Source organism: Gorilla gorilla, chromosome 5 (genome assembly GCF_029281585.2).
Source record: "Gorilla gorilla gorilla isolate KB3781 chromosome 5, NHGRI_mGorGor1-v2.1_pri, whole genome shotgun sequence".
Classification (NCBI taxonomy): Eukaryota; Metazoa; Chordata; class Mammalia; order Primates; family Hominidae; genus Gorilla; species Gorilla gorilla.
Window position 1 is genome coordinate 67,252,843 of NC_073229.2, and position 23,126 is coordinate 67,275,968.

The following is a 23,126-nucleotide window of genomic DNA, read 5'->3' on the forward strand; positions in this document are numbered from 1 at the left end:
GGGGAAACAACAATGGTGAACACCATCTCGGAGATTCTGGGAGGATGGCATTAGAACAGCTGAAGCATAATTTTTTAGACTCCCTTGATCTTGTCATAAAAATGGAGCCATAGGATTTCAGAATCAGAGTTAGCATAAGAAAATATGACAATAAAGACCAAAAATAACATTCCTGATACACTGAAAGCATACCAAAAAGACACGTGCCTAGAACAGATAAACATTTACCTAATTTATCAAGTGAACTGAAATAAATTCAGAAAAAATGATAGAAAGTATAGGGGAAAAATTATAAATCGGAATTAGAAATACTGATAAATGAAAGTAGAGAATTCAGGAATGAATGAGACATAAAAGAGAAAACCTTTCAGATATGTAGACTAAATTAGAAGAAACACTAAAGCAAATAAACAACAGATAATGCTTATGATAAATAGAAGATAAAGAGAAAATTTTCAGAATCATAAAAACATTTTTAAAAGGAATTGAGAAAAAAAAACCTCAAAGAAGATACCATATGAGTATGGTAGTAATACCCAAAGATAACCAAAGCAATGGAACAAAATAAATTTTATAATGAGAAATTTTAATCCTTGTTATATTTAACCCTTTTGTTCATTCAGTGCTCTTATACATTCCCTTTGTAGTGGGTTGAATCTAGGAAAAGGGTCTTGTCCGATATAATTAAGGATCTCAAGATGAAATCATCCTGTATCGTCATGGGTATGTCCTAAATCCAATGACAAGTGTTCTTATAAAAGACAAGAGAAGGCACAAAGACAAAGAAAAAGCCACGTGAAACACAAGAGAAGGCATAAATAAAAAGCCACGTGAAAGCAAAGGCAGAAACTAGAGCAATGCGGCTACAAAGAATGCTGACAGCTACCAAAAGCTGAAAAAGACAAGAAACCATTCTCCTCTCTTGTCTTCAGAGGGATTGTGGCCCTGCCAACACCTTGGTTTTGTACTTCTGTCCTCCAGAACCATGACAGAATGAATTTCTGTTATTTTAAGCCAAGTAGGTGGTACAGCAGCCACGGGAAACTAATATATGTGGTTTGCTTTATATTTATATTGGACAGCACTCTGTTAGATCCAACAACCAATTCACAGAAAACACAGGGCTGAGGAACCAGTTAAACTTCACCAGGGAATACAGTTCACAAAATTTAGCCCATGGGAAATTCCACAGAGTTAACTATCTAATCTCCACAAATAAATTGAAATGGAAGCCTCCTATGGATGAAAAGAGACTTAGACATATCAACCAGTCACAACCAGCTTGGAACCTGATTAAAACAAAATGTAAAAAAAAAAAACTCCAATTTATGAGAAAATTGAAAATGTGAACACTAACCATATGTTTGATATTAAGGAATTTATTGAGATTTTTTTAAAGTGTAGTAATGATATTGTACTCTTATGTATCTTTAAATCCTTTAGAGCTGTATACTGAAATATTTATAGATAAAATGATAGGATATCTAGGATTTGAAATAGCACAGGGGAAGCAAGAGAAGCAGATGTAAAGGTGTGACAGGATGGCCATGGGCCAGGTGTGGTGGCTCACGCCTGTAATCCCAGCACTTTTGGAGGCTGAGGCTGGTGGATAACCAGAGGTCAGGAGTTCAAGACCAGCCTGGCCAACATGGTGAAACCCTGTCTCTACTTATAATACAGAAAAAAAAATTATCTGGGCATAGTGGCAGGTGCCTGTAGTCCCAGCTACTTGGGAGGCTGAGGCAGGAGAATCACTTGAACCCGGGAGGTAGAGGTTGCAGTGAGCCAAGATAGTGCCATTGCACTCTAGCCTGGGCAACAAGAGCAAAACTCCATCTCAAAAAAAAAAAAAAAAAAAAAAAAAAGATGGTCCTGAGTTGATAATTGAAACTGGCCAATATGTATATGGGTGTTCATGATAACATTCTCTCTAACTGTATGTGTTTGAAATTTACTATAATAAAAAATAAAAACAGAGTCTGTTCCTCCATGGAGTTTAGATTCAAGTGAATAGAGCTCACAGTCCCAAAATCTTAGGCATTCAGGGAACAGCACATTCCCAGTAAGGGGCCAGACAACATTTTAGCCTTTTTGGACCACATATGGTTGACTGTTTTGTTGCATATCCTTTTGTTTTGTTGAGGTTTTGACCAATCTTTTAAAATGTACAAACAATTCACAGTTCTTGAACTGTACAAAAACATCCCATGGGCAATTGCTGACCCCTGCAGCTACCCTTTCCAAAAAAAAAAAAAAAAAAAAAAAAAGGTCATTTAGAAGCCAAAATATATTTATTGAGGAAGACTACTCTCCCAGCAACAGTTCTGCATCCAGTATTTGGAAAAGACATAGATGTAGCATCAACTTTATTGCTGAACAAGATCTAAGAGTTATTACTTATGTATATTTTCTGTGTGGCTTATTTACTTGTTCCCCAAAGCATACAGGCAATGTTATCATTGACTGTTGCTAGGACCATATTTGAAAGCAGTGCCACGTTTAATACCCTTTAGAAACCTGGAGTCTTGCTAATTTTAATTTTATACTCAGCCTGCACACAACACATCCTTGATGTGTTGTCCCCATGCTTGTTTTATTCATTTCTTATTTTCTTTTCATCTTCCTCTCTAAATTATATATTCCTTTAATGTGGGAAACTGTTACTCTTTTTTTTTTATTCTCCCTGCTCTAATGCCCAACATGACTTCCTTTTGACAAATTAAAATAGCAGGCTCTTAAATGTTCCTAAATAAATGAAAACAATTCAGAATTTCTCCACTACATGAAGTTTTATGCTGCTTAAGGAAGGTTGCTGTATTTGTTGTCATCAGTTCTGGGCTCTGCTAGATTTACACTTGGATCTTCCAGGATCTCTGACCCTACCAGCGTTGGTAAGTTTTGAGGAAGTGTTCATGTACATCTCCTTATTCCAGGGAAATTAGATATCCTTATAACACATTAATACCTTGATATACCAGCTTTCCAAGAAGTCTCTTTTTTGAAAGAAACAAAAGTAAATTCACCAGTTGCTTCTAAAAATGTTTTAAATATATATGGTGTTTTTTAAAATGTGTATGTATAAGAATATCTATTAGGATTTAATATAATAATGTGTTTAAGTTAAAATTTTTTTTTCTCTTTCTGACTCAGGAAGAAATAGATAAAATGGTAGAGACCACAGAGTTAATGACTGAGAATATTCAGAGCCTAAAGAACAAAATTCAGATTCTGGCAAGTGAGGTGGAAGAAGAAGAGGAGAGAGTAAAACAGGTAATTATTTTAAACTGTATTATTGGAATTTGGATATAATTTTTAATGGTTAAATTATGCCAAGACAACTTTCGAGTATAATATGATGAGAGAAATCAGCTTTTTGAAATAATCTGTAGCTTTCTTCTACTTTAGATGCATCAAATAAATAGTAGTGGAGTACTCTCTCTTCCGGAACTTTCTCAGAAAACTCTCAAAGCACCCACACTTCAGGTAAGTGCCTATTTACCATATTGATTACAGGCATACTTTAGAGATGTTGCAAATTTGGATTCAGACCACAGCAAAAAAGCAAATACTGCAATAACGCAAGTCACACAAATGTTTTGGTTTCCCACTGCATATGAAAGTTATGTTTACACTATACTGTAGTCTAGTAAGTGTGAAAAAGCATTATTATTTTTTTTTTTTTAAAAAGGGACATACCTTAATTTAGAAAACGCTTTACTGCTAAAAAATGTTAACAGTCATCTGCACCTTCAGCAGGTCGTAATCTTTTTGCCAGTGGAGGGTCTTGCCTCAATGTTGATGGCTGCTGACTGATAGCGTGGTGATTACTGAAGGTTGGGATGCATGTGGCAATTTCTTAAAATAAGAAAACAATGAAATTTGCCACATCAGTTGATTCTTCCTTTCACGAAAGATTTCCCTGTAGCATGTGATGCTGTTTCATAGCATTTTACCCACAGTAGAACCTCCTTCAAAATTGGAGTCAGTTCTCTCATTCCTTGTCACAGCTTTGTCAGCTAAGTTTTTGTCATATTCTATATCCTTCATTGTTATTTCAACTATGTTCATAACATCTTCATCATGAATAGATTCCATCTCAAGAAACCACTTTCTTTGCTCATCCATAAGAAGTAACTCCTCGTCCATCCAATTTTTATCATGAGATTGCAGTAATTCAGGTACATCTTCAGGCTCCACTTCTAATTCTGGTTCTCTTGCTGTTTCCACCACATCTTCAGTCACTTCCTCCACTAAAGTCTTGAACTTCTCAAAGTCATCCATGAGGATTCAAAATTGAATCCATTTTTTCTAAACTCCTGTTATTGGTATTTTGACTTCCTCTTGTGAATCATGAATGCTCTTACTGACATCTAGAATGATAAATTTATTTTAAGATGTTTACAATTTATTTTGCCCAGATCCATCAGAGAAATCACTACCTACGGCAGCTATAGCCTTATAAAATGTATTTCTTAAGTGATAAGACTTGAAAGTTGAAATGACTCTTTGATTCATAGGCTGCAGAACAGATGTGTTAGCAGATGTGAAAACAACATTAATCTCCTTGTATATCTTCATCAGAGCTCTTGGGTAACTGAACATTTTCAATGAGCAGTAATATTTTCAAAGGAATCTTCTTTTCTGAGCAGTAGCTCTTAACAGTGGGCTTAAAATATTCAGTAAGCCATGCTCTAAACAGATGTACTGTCATCCAGGCTTTGTTGTTCCATTTACAGAGCACAGACAACACAGATGTAGTTGATTTAGTAGAATTAAGGACCCTGGGATTTTCAGAATGATCAGTGAGCATTGGCTTCAACTTCATGTCACCAGCTGCATTAGCCCCTAACAAGAGCCTAACAAAAGCATCTCCTTTAAAGCTTTGAAGCCAGGCATTGCCTTCTCTTTTCCAACTATCAAAGTCCTAGAGATAGCATCTTCTTCCAATAGAATGCTGTTTTATTTACATTGAAAATATGTTGTTTACTATAGCCACCTTCACCAGTGATCTTAGCTAGCTAGGTCTTCTGGGTAACTAGCTGTAACTTTTCTATCAGCACTTGCTGCTTCACCTTGCACTTTTTATGTTATAAACACAGCTTCTTTCCTTAAACCTTATGAACTAACTTCTGCTAGCTTCAAACTTTTCTTCTGCAACTTCCTCACCTCTGTCAGCCTTCATAGACTTGAAAACAGTTAGGGCCTTGCTGTGGATTAGGATTTGGTTTAAGGGAATGTCGTGGCTGGTTTGATCTTCCATCCAGACCACTCAGACTTCCCATATCAACAATAAGGCTGTTTTGCTTTCTCATTATTCATGTATTCACTGAAGTAGCACTTTAAATTTTCTTCAAGAACTTTTCCTTTGCATTCACAACTTGGGCGTTTGGCACAAGAGGCCTAGCTTTTGGTTTGCGTGGCTTTTGATAGGCCTTCCTCACTAAACTTAGTAATCTCTAGTTTTTGATTTAAAGTAAGAGACATGATTCTTCTTTTCACCTGAACACTTAGAGGCCATTGTAGCATTATTAACTGGCCTAATTTCAATATCGTTGTGTCACAGGGAATAGGGAGGCCCAAGGAGAGGGAGAGAAACTGGGAAATAAATGGCCGGTTGGTGGAGCCGTCAAAACACATAACAATTACCAATTCAGTTCACTGTTTGATATGGTTGCAGTTATGGCACCCAGAACAATTACAGCAGTTCCATCAAAGAACACTGGGCATAGATCACCATAACAGATACCGTAATAATTTTTAAAGTTTGAAATATTACAAGAATTACCAAAATGTGATGTAGAGATACAAAGTGAGCATGCGCTTTTGGAAAAATGGTGCTGATAGACCTCCTTTGCACAGAGTTGCCACAAACCTTCAGTTTGTAAAAAACGCAGTGTCTGGGAACACGGTAAAATGAGGCATCCTGGTATATCATAGACCAGTTATACATTACATATATGAAAACATTATGTCCTATTTCATTCTTTAAACAAATGGAACCTGATATAAACTGTTTGGCAAATTACTTTTCTCATTTGACTGTATAGTTTGAACATCTTGTCAGTCACGTAGATCTCTCATTTTTGTTGATAGCTATGTAACATTCCGTTGCATGGAGGTCATATAATTTGTAAATTACTGATGGAAATACATAATTTTTTTAATACAGGTAAGACTGGGTACACCCTTGTACATATGTCTTTACTGATTTGTTTAGTCATAATTGTAGGATACATTTCTAGAAGTAAATACTGACAGTTTGGTTTTTTTAATGCTTCTAACAATAGCATGTAACTCCTTATAAAATAGTACTGTCTTATTTGTAGTAAACTATTTCTTCCAAGGGCTCTAGTAGACATTGTAGTGTAAATGTTTGTAGCATTGGAAAGTCTTCATGTTTTCTCAAGAAGTAATTTGAAATTTTCCTATTGGCCGGGCACAGTGGCTCACACCTGTAATCCCAGCACTTTGGGAGGCCAAGGCAGGCGGATTGCCTGAGGTTGGGAGTTCGAGAACAGCCTGAGCAACATGGAGAAACCCCATCTCTACTAAAAATACAAAATTAGCCAGGTGTGGTGGCGCATGCCTGTAATCCCAGCTATTCGGGAGGCTGAGGCAGGAGAATTGCTTGAACCTGGGAGCTGGAGATTGCAGTGAGCCAGGATTGCGCCATTGTACTCCAGCCTGGGCAACAAGAGCGAAACTCCACCTCAAAAAAACAAAAACAAACAAACAAAAAAATCCTATCATTTACCAGTGGTGAAAGGAGCAGGATGGGGAGAGGGAGAGATAGATTTGAAAGAAGAATAGTGATTCGTTGACAATTATTGAAGTTGGATGATAGATACTTAAGGTTTATTTTACTGTTCTCTCTAACATACATTTGAGATTTCTCATAATAAAATGTTAACAACTACATTTAATACTATCTTTCCCACAGAACGAAATTTTGGCGCTAATTCCAAACCAGAATGCTCTTCTAAAGGACTTGGATATTCTTCATAATTCATCACAGATGAAGAGCATGTCAACCTTCATTGAAGAAGCCTATAAGAAACTGGATGCATCTTAAGGAGTGTTTTTTTTTTTAGATTGTTCCATATTAATTTAATGTTCGTGAATTTGTAAAACTGTTAACCTATGATTATATGTACAGAGGCTAAGGCTTCTGCAGGATTTATTATCTCCTGATATGCACTTTAAAATTAGTCTTTGTAGTTCTATCATTAGCATCTAATGTAGTTCTGAAGACTGTTTTTAGCAGTTGCCGAATCTAGGAAACTAACGTTTATATTGCTGTATCTATAAGTATTTGCCTAAAACCATAAAATAGGAATCGCCTTAAGGATCTAATAGTTTATAATGCCTGAATGGAACTCATTTATTAGTTAACAGCTCATATCAGGAGCTGTGATAAGTAAGTGTTTACATATACTGTCTAGTGCATAAAAACCTTAGTGTTTGCTATCATTCATTCTGTAGCCAATGGCTTACAGTTTCTGTCTGGTCATCTGGAACTTGAAAAATCCTCAAATGCCTTCACTCTTTTACCTAACTCCCTAGTCTTTTTGGGAAATAGTTAAGATATGCCTGCTATCTTTAACTTTGGAGGTAGTATCAAAATTTTACTTCTTTGGTTGTTTGGTGAATTAATGTTGAATATTTTCTACTGTCATCAAAACATATTCCCAAAAAGTATTAAAAAGGAACCTTAGCACATTTATTTTATTAAAACAAAAAAAACCCAAAATGTATAAACCTTTTCTTATTATGGTAATAAGCTTATATATGTGAATAAATTATAACCTAGTGTATAAAAAATTATTTCTAACAAACTACAGTATACTGTCTTGGGTTTTTTTTTTTTTTAGTCTGTAAAATAAAATGACTGCAATTACTTTTTTATGTGACCTATAATATCAGTTAATTTGGGAGATGCCATAATTCTGTTAACACCCTTCAGGCAGAGACCACTGGGAACAAACCTGTAGTTAAACAAGTTGGGTTTTTAGTGTAGTGAGGAGATCACACATGAGGACCCTGGGGCAGCTCAAGAAAAGGGTCACAAGCAATATCCTCATAGGAATAATGGTAAAGAAGGCCTATTAATAGATTTTGGAGGAAAATGAAATCTCAAAGAAAAACCTGGCAAAGTGACTAAAAGTAAAGATTATTTCAAAATGTCTTAAAAACCCTTCACTTGGAAACTTAAAGCTTCATGTTTTTAGAATGAGTAGTAGAGCCCTAACTCAGTGATTTTTAACACTAATGTTATAGTAGCTTTTGGTGGGGAGGGAGGAATTATGTATGCCGTTTCTCTCAGGGCATCTGTTTAACAGATAACTGATAGTTAACTGGGATTTTAACTTACCATTGTTGCTGAGTGATACAGTTCTTCACCCTGTGTGAACTGGCCATGCTACTCTTGTAGCTTTGAAGAGTTTATAATCTAACTTTAAGAGATCTACAATATCTTCTGGTAGGTAGCATCCAATCCAAAACATACACAGTATTTTCTTTAAATAAGACTGCATTTTGGTGTACTCTTTGGAAAGAATTTAAGAATTAATTACAGATCTGTTATGATTTGCCTAGGGTTTATTTGGCCCCACCAACCTCATGTTGAAATTTGATCCCCAACATTGGAGGCGGGGCCTGGTGGGAGTTGTTTAGATCATGGCATGGATCGCTCATGAATGGCGTGGTGCCATAGATGCTGTTGCCATGCTTCTTGTACAGCCTGCAGAAACATGAGCCAAATCTCTTCATTAATAAATTACCCAGCCTTAGATATTCCTTTATAGCAACACTAAACATACTAAGAAAATTGGTATTCAGGAGTGAGGCATTGCTCTAAAGATGCCTGAAAATGTGGGAGTAGCTTTTGAACTGGGTAATAGGCAGAGGTTGGAAGAGTTTGGAGGGTTCAGGAGAAGACAGGGAAGACAAGGGAAAGTGTAGAACTTCTTAGAGATTGGTTAAGTAGTTGTGTACCAAAATGCTTATAGAAAAAGAGACAGCAAAGGTCATACTGAGGAAGCCTTAGATGGAAGTGATGAACTTATAAGTTACTGAAGCAAAAGTCACACTTGTTACACCGTAGCAAAGAACTTGTCTGCATTGTGTCCATGCTCTAGGGCTTTATGGAAGGCTTCATTTAAGAGATGGCCTAGGGTATCTGGGAAAAGAAATTTCTAACCAGCAAAGTGCTCAGGCTGCTGCATGGTTACTTCTAACTGCTTACAGTAGAGACCAGAGGAAAATTGGAAAATGTGCAGCCTTGCCTTGTGTTAGAGAAGGAAAGAAGAGTGTTTTTAGGAGAGGAATCTAAGAGTATGACCAAGCAGCAGCAATAGTTTGCTAAAGAGATGAGCATGACTAAAAAGGGCCAGGTGCTAATAAGACTATGGAAAAAATGTCTCAAAGCTACTTCAGAAATCTTTGCCACCCCTCCCATCACAGATTAAGAAGTTTAGAATGAAAGAATGCCTTTTTGATGGGGCAGGTGATACTGCTCCCCACACCCCAGCGGCACCAGCTCAAAGGGCCTCAGGCTGCTGCTCTGGAAGGTGTACCCAGTAAGCCCTGGGGACTTCCATGTGGTGTTAAGTCTGCAAGCATGCAGAATGCAAGAGTAGTGGAGACTTGGCAGCTTCCACTTACATTTGAGAGGATGTATTAGAAAGCCTGGGTGCCCAGAAAGAAGGCTGCCACAGGGGCTGAGAGCCTCTACTAGAGAAGTGCCTAGTGAAGCAGATGGAGCAGGGGCACCACTCTCCGACCTCAGAATGATAGAGCCACCAACAGCTTACAGTCTCAGCCTGGAAGAGCTGCAGGTATTGGATTCCAACCCACGAGAGCAGCTATGTGGGCTGCACCCAGCAAAGCCATGGGGATGGGGATGCCGGAGGCTCTGGAACCCACCCCTTGAACCAGTGTTCTTAGGATGCGGGACATGGAGTCAAAGCAGATTATTTTGGAGCTTTAATATTTAATATCTGTCCTGATAGGTTTGGGACTCACATGGGGCCTATTACCCCTTTCTTTTGGCCTATTCCTCCCTTTTGGAATGGGAATGTCTGCACCACCACTGTATCTTGGAAGTAAATAACTTGTTTTTTTATTTTACAGGTTCACAGTTGTAAGGAACTTGCCTTGAGTCTCAAATGAGACTTTAGACTTTTGAGTTGATGCTGGAACAAGTTAAGACTTTGGGGGATGGAATAATTGTATTTTGCAATGTGAGAAAGACATGAGATTTGTTTTTCATGCCACCAAATCTTATGTTGAAATTTGATGCCCAATATTGGAGGTGGGGCCAGATGGGAGAAATTTGGGAACAGATCCCCCATGAATGGCTTGGTGACATTCTCCCAGGAGTAAATAAGTTCTCTTGGTTCCCATGAGAACTGCTTGTTAAAAAGCCTAGCATCTCCTCATCTCTTTCTTGTTTTCTCTCTCACCACATGATCTGCAAATGCCAGCTCCCCTTCACATTCCACCATGAGTAGAAGCAGCCTGAGTCCCTGGCCAGAAGCAGATGCTGGCACCGTGCTTTTTGTGCAGCCTACAGAACGATGAGCCAAATAAATCTCTTTTGTTTATAAAATACCCAGCCTCAGGTATTCCTTTATGGCAACACTAAAGAGACCCAAGACAAGATCCAAATAAAATTAAACTGCCGGGCGCAGTGGCTCACACCTGTAATCTCAGCACTTTGGGAGGCTGAGGCGGGCAGATCACCTGAGGTCAGGAGTTCGAGACCAGCCTGGCCAACATGGTGAAACCCCGTCTCTACTAAAAATACCAAAATTAGCCAGGCGCAGTGGCGGGCTCCTCTAATCAGGAGGCTGAGGCAGGAGAGACTCGCGTGAACCCGGGAGGCAGAGATTGCAGTTAGCCCAGATAGCGACACTACACTCCAGCCTAGGTGACAGAGTGAGACTCCATCTCAAAAAAATAAAAATGAAGAAATAAATAAACTTTGACTATACATGGTCCCAATAATTCAAATAACAGTCCTCCTCTGTAGTGTCCTCAGCCATCTAAGTTCTCCCATGCACAGCCCATGCCAACTATGATACATCTCTTCTCTAGTGACTGATAAATGCCAATGCCAGAAACTTAAACAATAACAAAAAAAATACACTTTTGAGATAGAGGATATATTGTATTAAAATGTAGCATATGATAAAGATGGCATTTCAAATGAAATACAGAAAAATATTTATTAATCAATAAATGGTCTTCATAAAACTGGCTAACTACATAATGGAGGGTGAGAGGATGTTTAATATTCCTACTTTATGCCTAAATACATTCCCAGTAAATAAAGTTAAATATAAAAATAGAAGCTAAAAAGAAAGAAATGAACAGTGGATGTCAGGGTAGCAAATGCCCTATTATGCATATAAGCAAAAGTAAAATCATGAAAGATTATTACATAATATTTTGAACTTTTTGAAATAAGATTTTTAAAAATACAAAACCGGCCGGGCATGGCAGTTCATGCCTGTAATCCCAGCACTTTGGGAGGCCGAGGTGGGTGGATCACCTGAGGTCAGGAGTTCGAGACCAGCCTGGCCAAAATGGTGAAACCCCGTCTCTACTAAAAATACAAAAATTAGCCAGGCATGATGGTGCATGCCTGTAATCCCAGCTACTCAGGAGGCTGGGGCAGGAGAATCGCTTGACCCTGGGAGGCAGAGGTTTTAGTGAGATGAGATCGTGCCACTGCACTCCAGCTTGGGCAACAGAGTGAGACTGTCTCAAAAAAATAAAAAATAAAAATAAAACCAAATCAAGCCAAAGACACATCACAAACAGGAAAATATCTACAATATAAATAAAGAAATAAAACTTTTTTAAATAAAGAGCTCTAAAATATCATTAACAAATAGGTTAAATACAAATAGGAAAATGGGCAATTCTCAAAGGAAAACATCCATAAGTATCTGAAAGATGATCAACCTTAACTTCACCATTTAAACGCAAATTAAAACATATTTTCACCTATCAAATTGACGAAGACTGGAAAAAGCTGAAAGAAAATTGCTGAACATACTGAAAAATGGGCACCGAGTACTTGTGCTAAAGGAAGGTGAATTGGTAGAACTGTTTTGAGAGGCAGACTTTACAGATATGTTGCAGAACCTTAATGTAATGTCGGCCACTTAAAATTCTTACTTTATATGAGCCCTTTGATTTTCCCCAACTCCCAGTTGGGCATATGTTCAACAAACAGGCTTTGTTTAAATATGAGCCACCTGCACTGGAACCTAAAATTAAAGGATTTACTTTTGTTTATTTGGTTGGATAGAATTTCTTGGCATTCCCTGTTTACCAAAAATATGCAGTTGCACCTGTCAAAATTAGTATTTGAATTATACGGGTTGGCTTAGTTTCTAAACATAAGTCTAAATCCTCTCATGTTTCATTCATTGTTAAGAAATATTTAGCTTTGAGAGAGAGAAGGGAAAGAAGGCAAGCAAAAGCAGAGAGAAATTTTAATTTCTCAGTTGAGTTTTATTATGTCAAAAAGTGAGCTATTTTTGTTTTCTAATTCGCAATTTTGGTTAAGAGTTGTTACTAAATGTGTTTCTTCACAACTAAGCCACCATAGAACCAATTTTTCTTGACTTAGGTGTTTGCTGTCTTATTAAAGTAGCCTCTGTTCTTATCAGGGCTGTGAAGTTGCTTTAGCAACCATCTCCAAAATTGGATATAGTAGTTGTTAAAACTAGACAAAGAAGAAGATAAAAGAGGGACATTTTCTGAATTCATTAGAACTACAATAGAGCACATTTTTAAAATTAAGTTGTTCATTTTTTTTAATACTTTAGGTTCTAGGGTACATGTGCACAACGTGCAGGTTTGTTACATATGTATACATTTTTAAACTAATAGAAATAAATGTGCCTTAGCCAATTTTGCCCCATTTCTACCCCCTAGAGTTGTCCTTAAAATTACTGTAAGTTTTCAAATCGTACAACAGGGATATAAGAAAGTAAAAGCAATGAGAAAAATGGCTGACATTTATTGAGTGCTTGCTACATGCCAGGTACTAGTCCAATCCCATTACCTATATACATGTATTTATGCCAATGTTTAATCTTAATGACAACCCTATGGGAATTAAACCTCATAACATTCATTATTATCTCCATCCTGCAGGTGAAGAAACTGCGGCACAGGGAGGCTAAATAACTTGAGATCACACAGATAGTAAATGATAGAACAAGGAAGTGAAAAAATAATTGAACCTCTTCTTGGGAGTTTTCTGATAGACTACAAGTAGAAGGGGCTGGTGAATCTAATGAGTAACCCCTATTACAGCAAAGTACAATCTGATGTATTTTTCTGAGTAAAGTGATAATATGTATTGCGGATTTGTTCACCTGGGTTTTCAGAAGACAATTCCTTTAAATTAATCTTACATTGGGAATCTCCTTTTTTCCTCCTTTTTCCGTTAATCTCAGAGTTAAAAGTTTGCCTTAGCCTAATATATATAAATATCTCAAATTTAATTACCTTCAACCATACTTTCCAGGAAAAGGAATGTTTTGCCTTTTTATTATTTTTTTCTTCAGGCAAAAATTAGTTCCAATTAGTTCTGATGTTTTATAAAGAATAAAGAGCTCAAATTTCTGCTTTAAATGCACTTGGAAACAAGACGTAATCTAAATTTGGGGAGACTTTTACATGTCTCAGAGTTTATAAATAACCAGACCCCAAACTTTTTAAAGTTTCCCCTAGGATATTGCACTTACTGTCTAAAGGAGTTCCTGTTTTGCAAATAAAAAAAAAGCTTAACTTTTAAAAAATCTATTTTACTCAGTTAATATTTAGAAAACTATATTTATATAGGCTCCTTAGGGCCAAGAGTAGGTATACTTTGTTCTCAGTAACATCTTTTAAAAAAGAAGTTATCAATGTATACAGCAAGATCGAAAACTCTTATTTTGACATCTAGTAATTGACATCTAATACAATTTCTCCACTTGCTGTCAACTACTAGCTGCCCATTGTATTACAAAGCTCAGTGTCCTCTAGTGAAGAATGCCCTACCTTACCATTTTATGAGACCTAAATGTGGTAAACAGAATCCTCCCATCTGACCACATTCAAATTGAAGCACTCTGCATATGCCGTTGAGACATTTGTGTTGCATATTATTTCAAGATGTAGATATTGAGTGCTGAGATGTCCAAGTAAATACTTACATGGTGGTTAAAATTGCAGTCTTTTGAAAGAAGTGAGTAAACTCTGAATGACTTTTCATTTAAAAGAATAGGCTGAAGTAATTAAAATTCTTGAAATTAATCTCATGTACTTATGTATCCTCTGTAGAGATTACCCCCTTTCAGCCTTGGAAGTTTAGGGCAGCAAAATCATTTTCTTCAGAATATATAAAAAATAACTAAAGGGTCAATACCTTTATATTACTTTCTTATCGTACTACCATTTGCCTGGGTTCCTTTTCTTTTTATTCTCCTTCATGAGATACTGATTAATAGACAGGTTTTATGGCTAGAAAATACCTATCTCTAAATCAAGATTAGTATTCATTGGCTTTTACACCATAAGGCTAAATGTGATAAAAAGGAAGAGATGGAGTGGAAATGCCTGTGCTCTATGTGAGATGATTTTCACCTGATCAACATCATAAACTCCTCCCCCTCTACAGGTGTGGGCACTTTTTTTTTTTCTCTCCCTCCTGTTTCCACTAAGGGCTAATTAGGGAGGTAGCCTTGAAGAATAAACTTGCCATTTATATAAAAGGGCTACTGGACTGATACACAGCTGAAAACCCTCAGTTCTGGACTGAACTCCCAGCAGGTAAACATTTATTCACTAATATAATACATTTCAAGTCATAGTTTATAATTGCAGAAAGGGATGGGAAAAATAGAGAAGAGATGAAATCCAACCTTATACAGAACGAATACATTGTAATTAGGTTTCAAGGAAAGATATATTTTGTTTTGTTTCTTGGCCTGTTTTTGTTTGGGGTTTTTTTAATTCTTAAATTTTGATATGAGGAAAATTTTTACTCTTAAATTTTGATGTGAGGAAAATAAGTATTACCAAGTACAAATTTGTTTGCATTGTGATATGGGCACAACTAGAGCAACCTCTCTGAACAAAAATCCTAACATATGAAAAATAATTACTAGCATTGGATTCCAAGTGCTTAAAAAAATGTATTTCCTCATTAACAAATGCCCACCATTATATTGTAAATATTGTATTACATTACAAAAACAGAGATCTTATGTTTTATTGCTTATAAGACTTAAAAGTCTCCCATGCTTTCATTGTTATGATAAATATTAATGAATAAAATATTTTAGATGCTTGCTCTGTGCTTATAAACACTCAAATGCCCCCAAAGAAACTTCAGTTTCTAAAACTTACATGAGCATAATTCTTTTTCTTGACAAATACTTTCAAACAGTGAGTCTATTGGTTATAATTTGGTTAAAGGAGTTACCAACCTTTAACTTCCAATTCCAGAACATACTGATTGTGGACAGTAGTAATCAAGTGGTAAGGATATGACATTCTGCTCTTGTAGCTTTCAGAGTTAATTGTCATTATGACTCTCTAACATGTTACAAAAATGTGTGGAAAATATTTTCTGCATCAATGAGAATTTCTGCTCTACCTTGTGGCATTAAAAAAATTTCTATTTAATGAAAGAGCCTTATGAAATGAATCACTGTTTACTGAAAGGGTATTGTCAAATGTAGATTAATTGTAGTGTCCTCTCTGCATGAACCCATGGGGGAATGTCTCTGATTTTAGTTTGTCACCCTGAGTAATTTGTGAGTTGCAAGAGTATAGTCTAGAAGGGTAAGTTGAAGCCAATTAAGTAGAGGTTTTACTATTAAGAAGCTGGAGGCCAGGCAGGGTGGCTCACACCTGTAATCCCAGCACCTTGGGGGGCCAAGGCAGGTGGATCACATGAGGTCAGGAGTTTGAGATCAGCCTAGCCAACATGGTGAAACCCCCATCTCTACTAAAAATATAAAAAAAACGAGCCAGGTGGTGGTGGTGTGTATCGCGGGAGCTGGCCAGCAGCCCTCAATGCAACGGGGCTCTCTCTTTGTTCCTAGGTGGATTGGCAGGTCAAGAAATAAGAGACTCACACAAGATAGTGAAAGCAGGTCCTGCGGTGCCGCTAATGCACTGACTATACCAGCATGTATTATTAAGTTTAGTGAGGGCAGCGGTAGGTTAGTGAGGGATTTAGGGTCATTTGATTATGAGGTGAGATGGTCACATGGGGATGAAGTAATTCTTTAACATAATATCTGTATGCAGAAGTACAGTATACAGAGATAAGAATTTACAATATAGTGTGCATCAGTAATTTCTAACAGAGCCTTAAAACAGAAACACAGTCTTTCCATAACCTATGATTAGCAGGATATTAATCAGCAGTAACAGTTGCAGCAAAAGCTGGTTACAAACAATCCGTAGAAACAGGATGTGAAGCTAGACAACTGGTTAGACCAGAAATCCTCAGAAGGAAATATGTCTTAACCCTAAAGAGGCCTAGAAGAGCTGTGGCAAGATGAGCGTGTTATAGCCCTATCTTATCCATGTGGACAGGCACCCCTCATTCGTCCATTTATAGGCCATCCACAAGGGTCGCATTCCATTCCCAGAGCTATGAACATCTGCTTTTCTGGGACAGGAATCTTGGTGATGTGAAACCTCCCTGAATGCACGTCCATTCATAGGCTCTCTGCAGGGGGAAGCACATCACGTGCTATTGGCTCATTCTGGCAGTCCAACCTGGCATTGTCTTTACACAATCCTGCATGCAATTTTGTATTTACAATAATCAGGAGCATTTCATCTTTTATTCCATAGCAATAGCTTCAGGGGGTCTCCCTACATCTCCTCCTTTTCTCTGATTTAAATGAACCATAGCAATCATAGCTTGGCACTGATCATGATGGGATTGAAGAATATTTTTTCCAATTTTGCATATGAACAATAAACCAATAGCACAAATTATACACAGAACAAAATTAACAATAGTGGATCCTCCCAAGGATTTTACCCATTGAATGGGGTTAAGATTAGATAACCCCTCAGAGATACCGTCTAAAACTTCAGCACTGGGTAAAGCAGTTAAGTGTGCTTGAGAGGCCTCAAAAATCTGTGCTTTTAGCTTGCTTATGTCTAAACTTAAATTATCTTCACTTCCTTATAAATGGCATTTTACTGATTCCCAATTGTGAACAGACTCATTACATTGAAACGGATTTATAGAAAATCAGAAGTATTCCAATCACATTGCATTTGAAATCTATGTTCTAAACTTATAATTCTATCTCCCATCCACATAACAGTTTGTCAGGTTATTAATTTGATTGGCCAATTTTTGATCAATACCTGACTGAGAATTCCACATCCAAGTAGAATCTTTTTGCCATTTATCCACAAAATGAACAGTTTGAATAGATTGATGTAATGCAACTCCAGCAGTAGCAGCAGTCGCAGTAACAGCAATCAAACCATTATTACTGCAATTAATGTAAAAATAAATAATTTACTCCTTTTAATAATTTTTTGTAGAATATTATTAATAACATGGATAGAAGGGGAAGATTCCCAAGGCCTATGTAAGGCTACGGGAAGCCAAATACCTTCTCTGGCTCTGACTATTAAAATACTATGATATTGATTAAAGGATGAGTCAATCCAAGTATACAAGTAACAACTAACACATGTAATTACGTTGGTTTTTGAACTAATATGCATTTTTCCTACTAATAACATATATGGTGGTTTAACACAACTTTTAAGTGGTATAGTTTTATTGGACTCCATATAGATAGTATATTTATTTTGGGATGGTACTCTTTTTGTGAATGCATGGTGGGGGGAATAGGTTGTATGAGAGGTGGTGGGGGGACATTAGCAAAGGGGGGGGATATAAGTCCTCATCATCTTTACTGTCCCATCTTTGAATTGACCTTTTGACGATTGCCATAGTGATATTTTTGGCTGTGTGAAAATAGTAGTGTAAATCAATCTGTTGTCTTAGTTTTCAAGGTGACAAGGTGGATTTACTTATAACACTTTCTCCTGCCCAAACTCTCACACCAGTTATAGCTATGGTTAATCTCCATAATTCTGAATGTTCACGTCCTAAGTGGGGAACAATGAGCCTTGGCTTTGGAGGGGCAACCCCTGCCCCTTTCCACTTAAAAGGAAAAAAGGAGTTAAATCTATGATATAATAGGGGAGGGTTGTCACTACTTTTTTGATAAGTAATATCATAGAGAAAGTGTTGACAATCTCTGTGACCTTGAGAGCAATCATTAGTAATATGACCTTTAGGAGCCCAATCAACAACGGTGTAGTGAGAAGAATTAAATAACACACTCCTTCTGAACTAACACAATCCTTCCATATTAATTTGTCAGCATCTGAAGACAAGTTGAGAGGACACGCAGGTCCTAAAGGCTTATATTGGGATGTGTGAATATAATCAGAGATTCCTGTTTTGATCTGTCTTAGAGGTTTTAATGAGAGCCCTGATACCAAGTGTCCTAAAGAGTGACCAGATGGTAGTGTGACTGCCCAAATTTGAATATCTAATGAGAGACATCCATTTGTGGGTCCCAGGCACAAAAGTGGATACCTAAAACCTAAAGTGGTATTGAAAGGAATTCCTTCTTCTGAAGGTTGGGCAGGACAACAATCGTCTACAGAACAAGGTATCCAAATACTATCATTAACATAGACCTTGATAGGAGCATCCATCCATGTCATGGCTCGAATAAGAGGAAGAAAAGGAATATAGGCCCAATATTCATAGTTTTTAACAGTCTGTGGGGTCACAGAGGGTATCAGTGTAATCAGGAGGAGGCAGAGGTTGAGCCAGACCTGGATCGCTGGAGGCAAGTTGTTCAGGATGGCTGACTAGATTGTCTGTTGTAAAGGAGTTAGCATGGTTATTTTTTTCTTTTCTTTTTTTCTTTTTTTGATGGTTGGATGTGTTAGTTGTTTTTGCTGTGGTGTTTTTTCAGCAAATTTCTCTGTCTCGTTGTTGCATGCATCTTCAGGACAAAATTTCAGGTGTCTAGCAGGAATCCAAACAGGAGATTGATATTCACCTGGGGAAACACAAGCATAGCCTCTACCCCACGTTAAAATAGAGACTTTTGACCATATATTAGATTGAACATCTTTCCACCATACTTCCCTTCCTTGGTTTACTGTGGGACAGTTACCAGAGAAATGTTTTTCGGCAGCAGTAACAGAACTAGATTTAGGAATATTAAGAAAATTTAACGTGAGCAATGCCAAGTTTAATTGTATGTGAGGGGTAGACAACTCCTTATCCCCCTGTTTTTGTTTAAGTAATTGTAATTTTAAAGTTCTGTTACTTCTTTCTACAATAGCTTGGCCTTGTGGGTTATAAGGAATACCAGTAATATGTTTAATATGCCACTGATGAAAAAAATTTTTAATAGCTTTACTGCAATAGGCTGGATCATTGTCTGTTTTGAGATCACTAAGAATTCCCATAACTGCAAAACATGAAAACATATGTTTTTTAACATGAGAAGTGGCTTCTCCAGTTTGACAGGTAGCCCAGATGAAATTGGAAAAGGTGTCAACTGTGACATGCACATAAGCTAATTTTCTAAAAGAAGGAACATGAGTAACATCCATTTGCCAAATAGCATTAGGAGAAAGGCCTCGGGGATTAACTCCGGGAGATTGTGTGGGTAAGAGAAGAACCTGACATTGAGAACAGTGTTGTACAATTTGTTTAGCTTTTTTCCAACTGACAGAATATTTATGTTTAAGACCTGAGGCATTAGTATGAGTGAGTTGATGAAATTCTTCTGCATCTATAATGGCTAGAGAAACTAGAGTATCAACTTTATGATTACCACTGGATAAAGGTCCAGGTAAATTAGTATGAGAACTAATGTGGGTGATGAAAAAAGGGTGGTTTCAGTTTCTGGCAGTTTTTTGTAACAAAGAGAACAAGGAAAATAAATTAGTGTCAGTAATATTTTTGATGGTAGCTGTTTCTATTGCCTTAGTGGCATGGACTACATAAGCTGAGTCAGAGACAATATTAAGAGGCTGATTAAAATCCTGTAAGACAGAGATAAGAGCAAACAACTCGGCTTTTTGAGCAGAAGTGTATGGAGTAGAAATGACTTTATCTTTTGGTCCTACATACCCTGCCTTTCCATTACTGGATCCATCAGTAAAAATGGTAACGGCTGCCTCTCATGGTGATGAATGAGTAACTTTTGGTAGAATCCAGGAAGTATTTCCTAGAAATTGAAAGAATTTTGACTTAGGCAAATGATTATCAGTAGTGCCAAAGAAGTCAGCCAGATTAGTCTGCCAGCACAAAGATGTAGAAAAGGCATTTTAAACTTCATTTTTTGTCAAAGGGACCACAATAATGTTTGGATCAAAGCCAGAAATTTTAGTGATACATTGACATCCTAACCCAATCAAAGTGGCCATTTGATCAAGATATATTGAAAGAGTCTTAGAGGCTGAATTAGGAAGAAATACCCATTCAACTAGATAATTATTTTGTACTGTAAGTCCCATAGGAGAGTGGATGGAAGGAAAAACTAAAAATTGTAAAGGCAAATTTGGGTCAATACGAGAGACTTGTGCCTCTCTCACTCGTTGTTCTACAAAAGACAACTCTTGTTTTGCTGGTTCAGTTAGAGAATGAGGACTGTTTAGATCTGTATTTCCTGATAAAGTAGCAAATAGATGAGATAATGCATAAGCAGGGATGCCTACGGTTGGTCTGAGATAATTGATGTCACCTAGTAATTTTTGAACATCATTTAAGGTGTTTAAATTGTCAGTACAAAGTTGGACTTTTGGGGGCTTAATGGAGTGAGCTTCTAGCTGCATTCCTAAGTACAGAAAAGGAGTGGCTTGTTGAATTTTATCAGGAGCAATGTGGAGTCCTGCATTGGCAACAGCTAATTTTAAAGAGGTAAAAAATTCATCTTTAGTGGGGGCAGCAATTAGTATATCATCCATATAATGAAGAATGTAATTATTTTTAAAAGTCTGTCGGATAGGTTGTAACAGTACCAACAAACAACTGACAAATAGTAGGACTCTTAATCATTCCTTGTGGTAAAACTTTCCATTGATATCTAGCTGCAGGAGCTGAATTGTTGATGGAAGGTATAGTGAAAGCAAATTTTTCACAGTCTGACTTGTCTAAAGGAATATGAAAAAAGCAGTCTTTAGGTCAATGATAATTAAAGGCCATTCCTTAGCAATCCTGGAGGGGGAGGGCATACCAGATTGTAACGCCCCATAGATTTAATAACTGCATTAACAGCTCTTAAATCTGTTACCATCCTCCATTTTCCTGACTTTTTTTTGTACAACAAACACAGGCGAGTTCCATGGAGACAAGGAGGGCTCAATAGTGTTTGCTTGTAGTAAATCATTAACAATTTAAATTAAAGCCTCCAATTTGTGTTTGGAAAGTGGCCACTGCTCTACCCAAACAGGTGACTCACACATCTATTGTGAAGGGGCAGAGGAAAAGAAGGAGAGTGAGGGCACCAGGACGTGGACTAGGGGAAAACAGGATTCTAAGCCTCTGAAAGAAGGGGTCCTGGAGTGTTGAAAGAAACAGTAGGCTTAGAAGAGGGGAGAGGTCCAAAAGGATGATGGGAACGAGAAACAGGCCATTCAAATGAATGCCACACATCCTCCTCTGGCAGAGGGGGCAACTGCTTAGTAGAAGAAGAGTTAATATACACAGGTTCCAAGATAGGAGGCAGAGGGTGGGGATCATCAACAGGTTCCTTCTTTTGGGGAGAAACCAAGGAGAGATCAAATTCTTCCTCATCATCAAAAGGAGGACTAGTAGGGGGGTCAGCTACCCAAGGTAAAGGGAGCAGTTCATCATCCACGTTAACTTGTGGCAGTTGAAGAGGATCACCAGATGGAAAAGGAAGTAAAGCAACATGAATAAGAGCCCAGTCAGTCCAAACAGAAATAGGAAGTAAAACACCATCTCTCATGAGCTGGTGGAGAGTGGCACCAACTCTATCCCAGTCTAACAGGTCCATGGAATCTTTGTCAGGGAACCAAGGACAATATTTTTCAATAGTCTGAAATAAAAGAATAAGGTTACTGGAATCAGCCTTGATTCCACCCTGTTTAAGAAGAAGTTTAATAAAAGACAGATAAGCCTGGTGTTTAGACTGTGATTGTCGCATAATAACCCTGGAATAATACTCGTCGACAAACCTGAAAAGAGGGGAGAGTCGGAAAAGCATACTCAGGGACCTTACTGTCAAGACTGAAGACTAGTCATCATGAACCTGCATTCGGAGTGCACTGAGCCGAGGAACAAAGAAGGCCACCTTGGGCACCAGATAGTGCAGGATCTAGCTAGCAGCCTGCAATGCAACGGGACTCTCTCTTTGTTCCCAGACAGATCAGCAGGTTGAAAAATAATAGACACACACAAGATAGTGAAAGCTGGGTCCAGGGGGGTCACCACCTTCTGGTCCTGCAGTGCCACCAATGCACTGAATATACCAGCATTTATTATTAAGTTTAGTGAGGGCGGGGGTAGGTTAGTGAGGAATTTAGGGTCATTTAATTATGAGGTGAGATGGTCACACGGGGATGAAGTAATTCTTTAACATAACATCTGTATGCAGAAGTACAGTATACAGAGATAAGAATTTACAAAATAGTGAGTGCATCAGTAATTTCTAACAGAGCCTTAAAACAGAAACACAGGGAGGCTGAGGCGGGTGGATCACAAGGTCAGGAGATCGAGACCATCCTGGCTAACATGGTGAAACCCCATCTCTACTAAAAATAAAAAAAAATAGCCAGGCGTGGTGGCGGGCACCTGTAGTCCCAGCTACTCGGGAGGCTGAAGCAGGAGAATGGCATGAACCCAGGAGGCGGAGCTTGCACTGAGCTGAGATCGCACCACTGCATTCCAGCCTGGGTGACAGAGCGAGACTCCCTCTCAAACAACAACAACAACAACAAAAACCAGAAACACAGTCTTTCCATAACCTATGATTAGCAAGATATTAATCAGCAGTAACAGTTGAAGCAAA

The 23,126-nt window shown here is 37.7% G+C and overlaps 2 protein-coding genes and 1 pseudogene across 4 annotated transcripts in view; 2 read left to right on the top strand and 1 right to left on the bottom strand.

The window, feature by feature from the left end:
• Nucleotides 1–7,903, top strand: part of CENPQ (centromere protein Q) — a 28,556-nt gene extending 20,653 nt beyond the window's left edge. For all 3 annotated transcript variants that reach the window (XM_004044162.5, XM_031012270.3, XM_055392070.2), the window contains exons 7-9: nt 3,151–3,270; nt 3,406–3,483; nt 6,941–7,903. In XM_004044162.5, coding sequence (XP_004044210.3) covers nt 3,151–3,270; nt 3,406–3,483; nt 6,941–7,072 — 330 coding nt within the window. In that variant the 3' untranslated portion in view covers nt 7,073–7,903. The remainder of the gene's footprint in view (nt 1–3,150; nt 3,271–3,405; nt 3,484–6,940) is intronic.
• LOC129534185 (tigger transposable element-derived protein 1-like) lies at nt 3,731–5,518 on the bottom strand (annotated as a pseudogene).
• A 6,815-nt stretch (nt 7,904–14,718) lies between the features above and the next one.
• Nucleotides 14,719–23,126, top strand: part of GLYATL3 (glycine-N-acyltransferase like 3) — a 28,138-nt gene continuing 19,730 nt past the window's right edge. The window contains exon 1 of the mRNA XM_004044163.3: nt 14,719–14,838. The gene's annotated coding sequence lies outside the window, so the exon portion shown is untranslated. The remainder of the gene's footprint in view (nt 14,839–23,126) is intronic.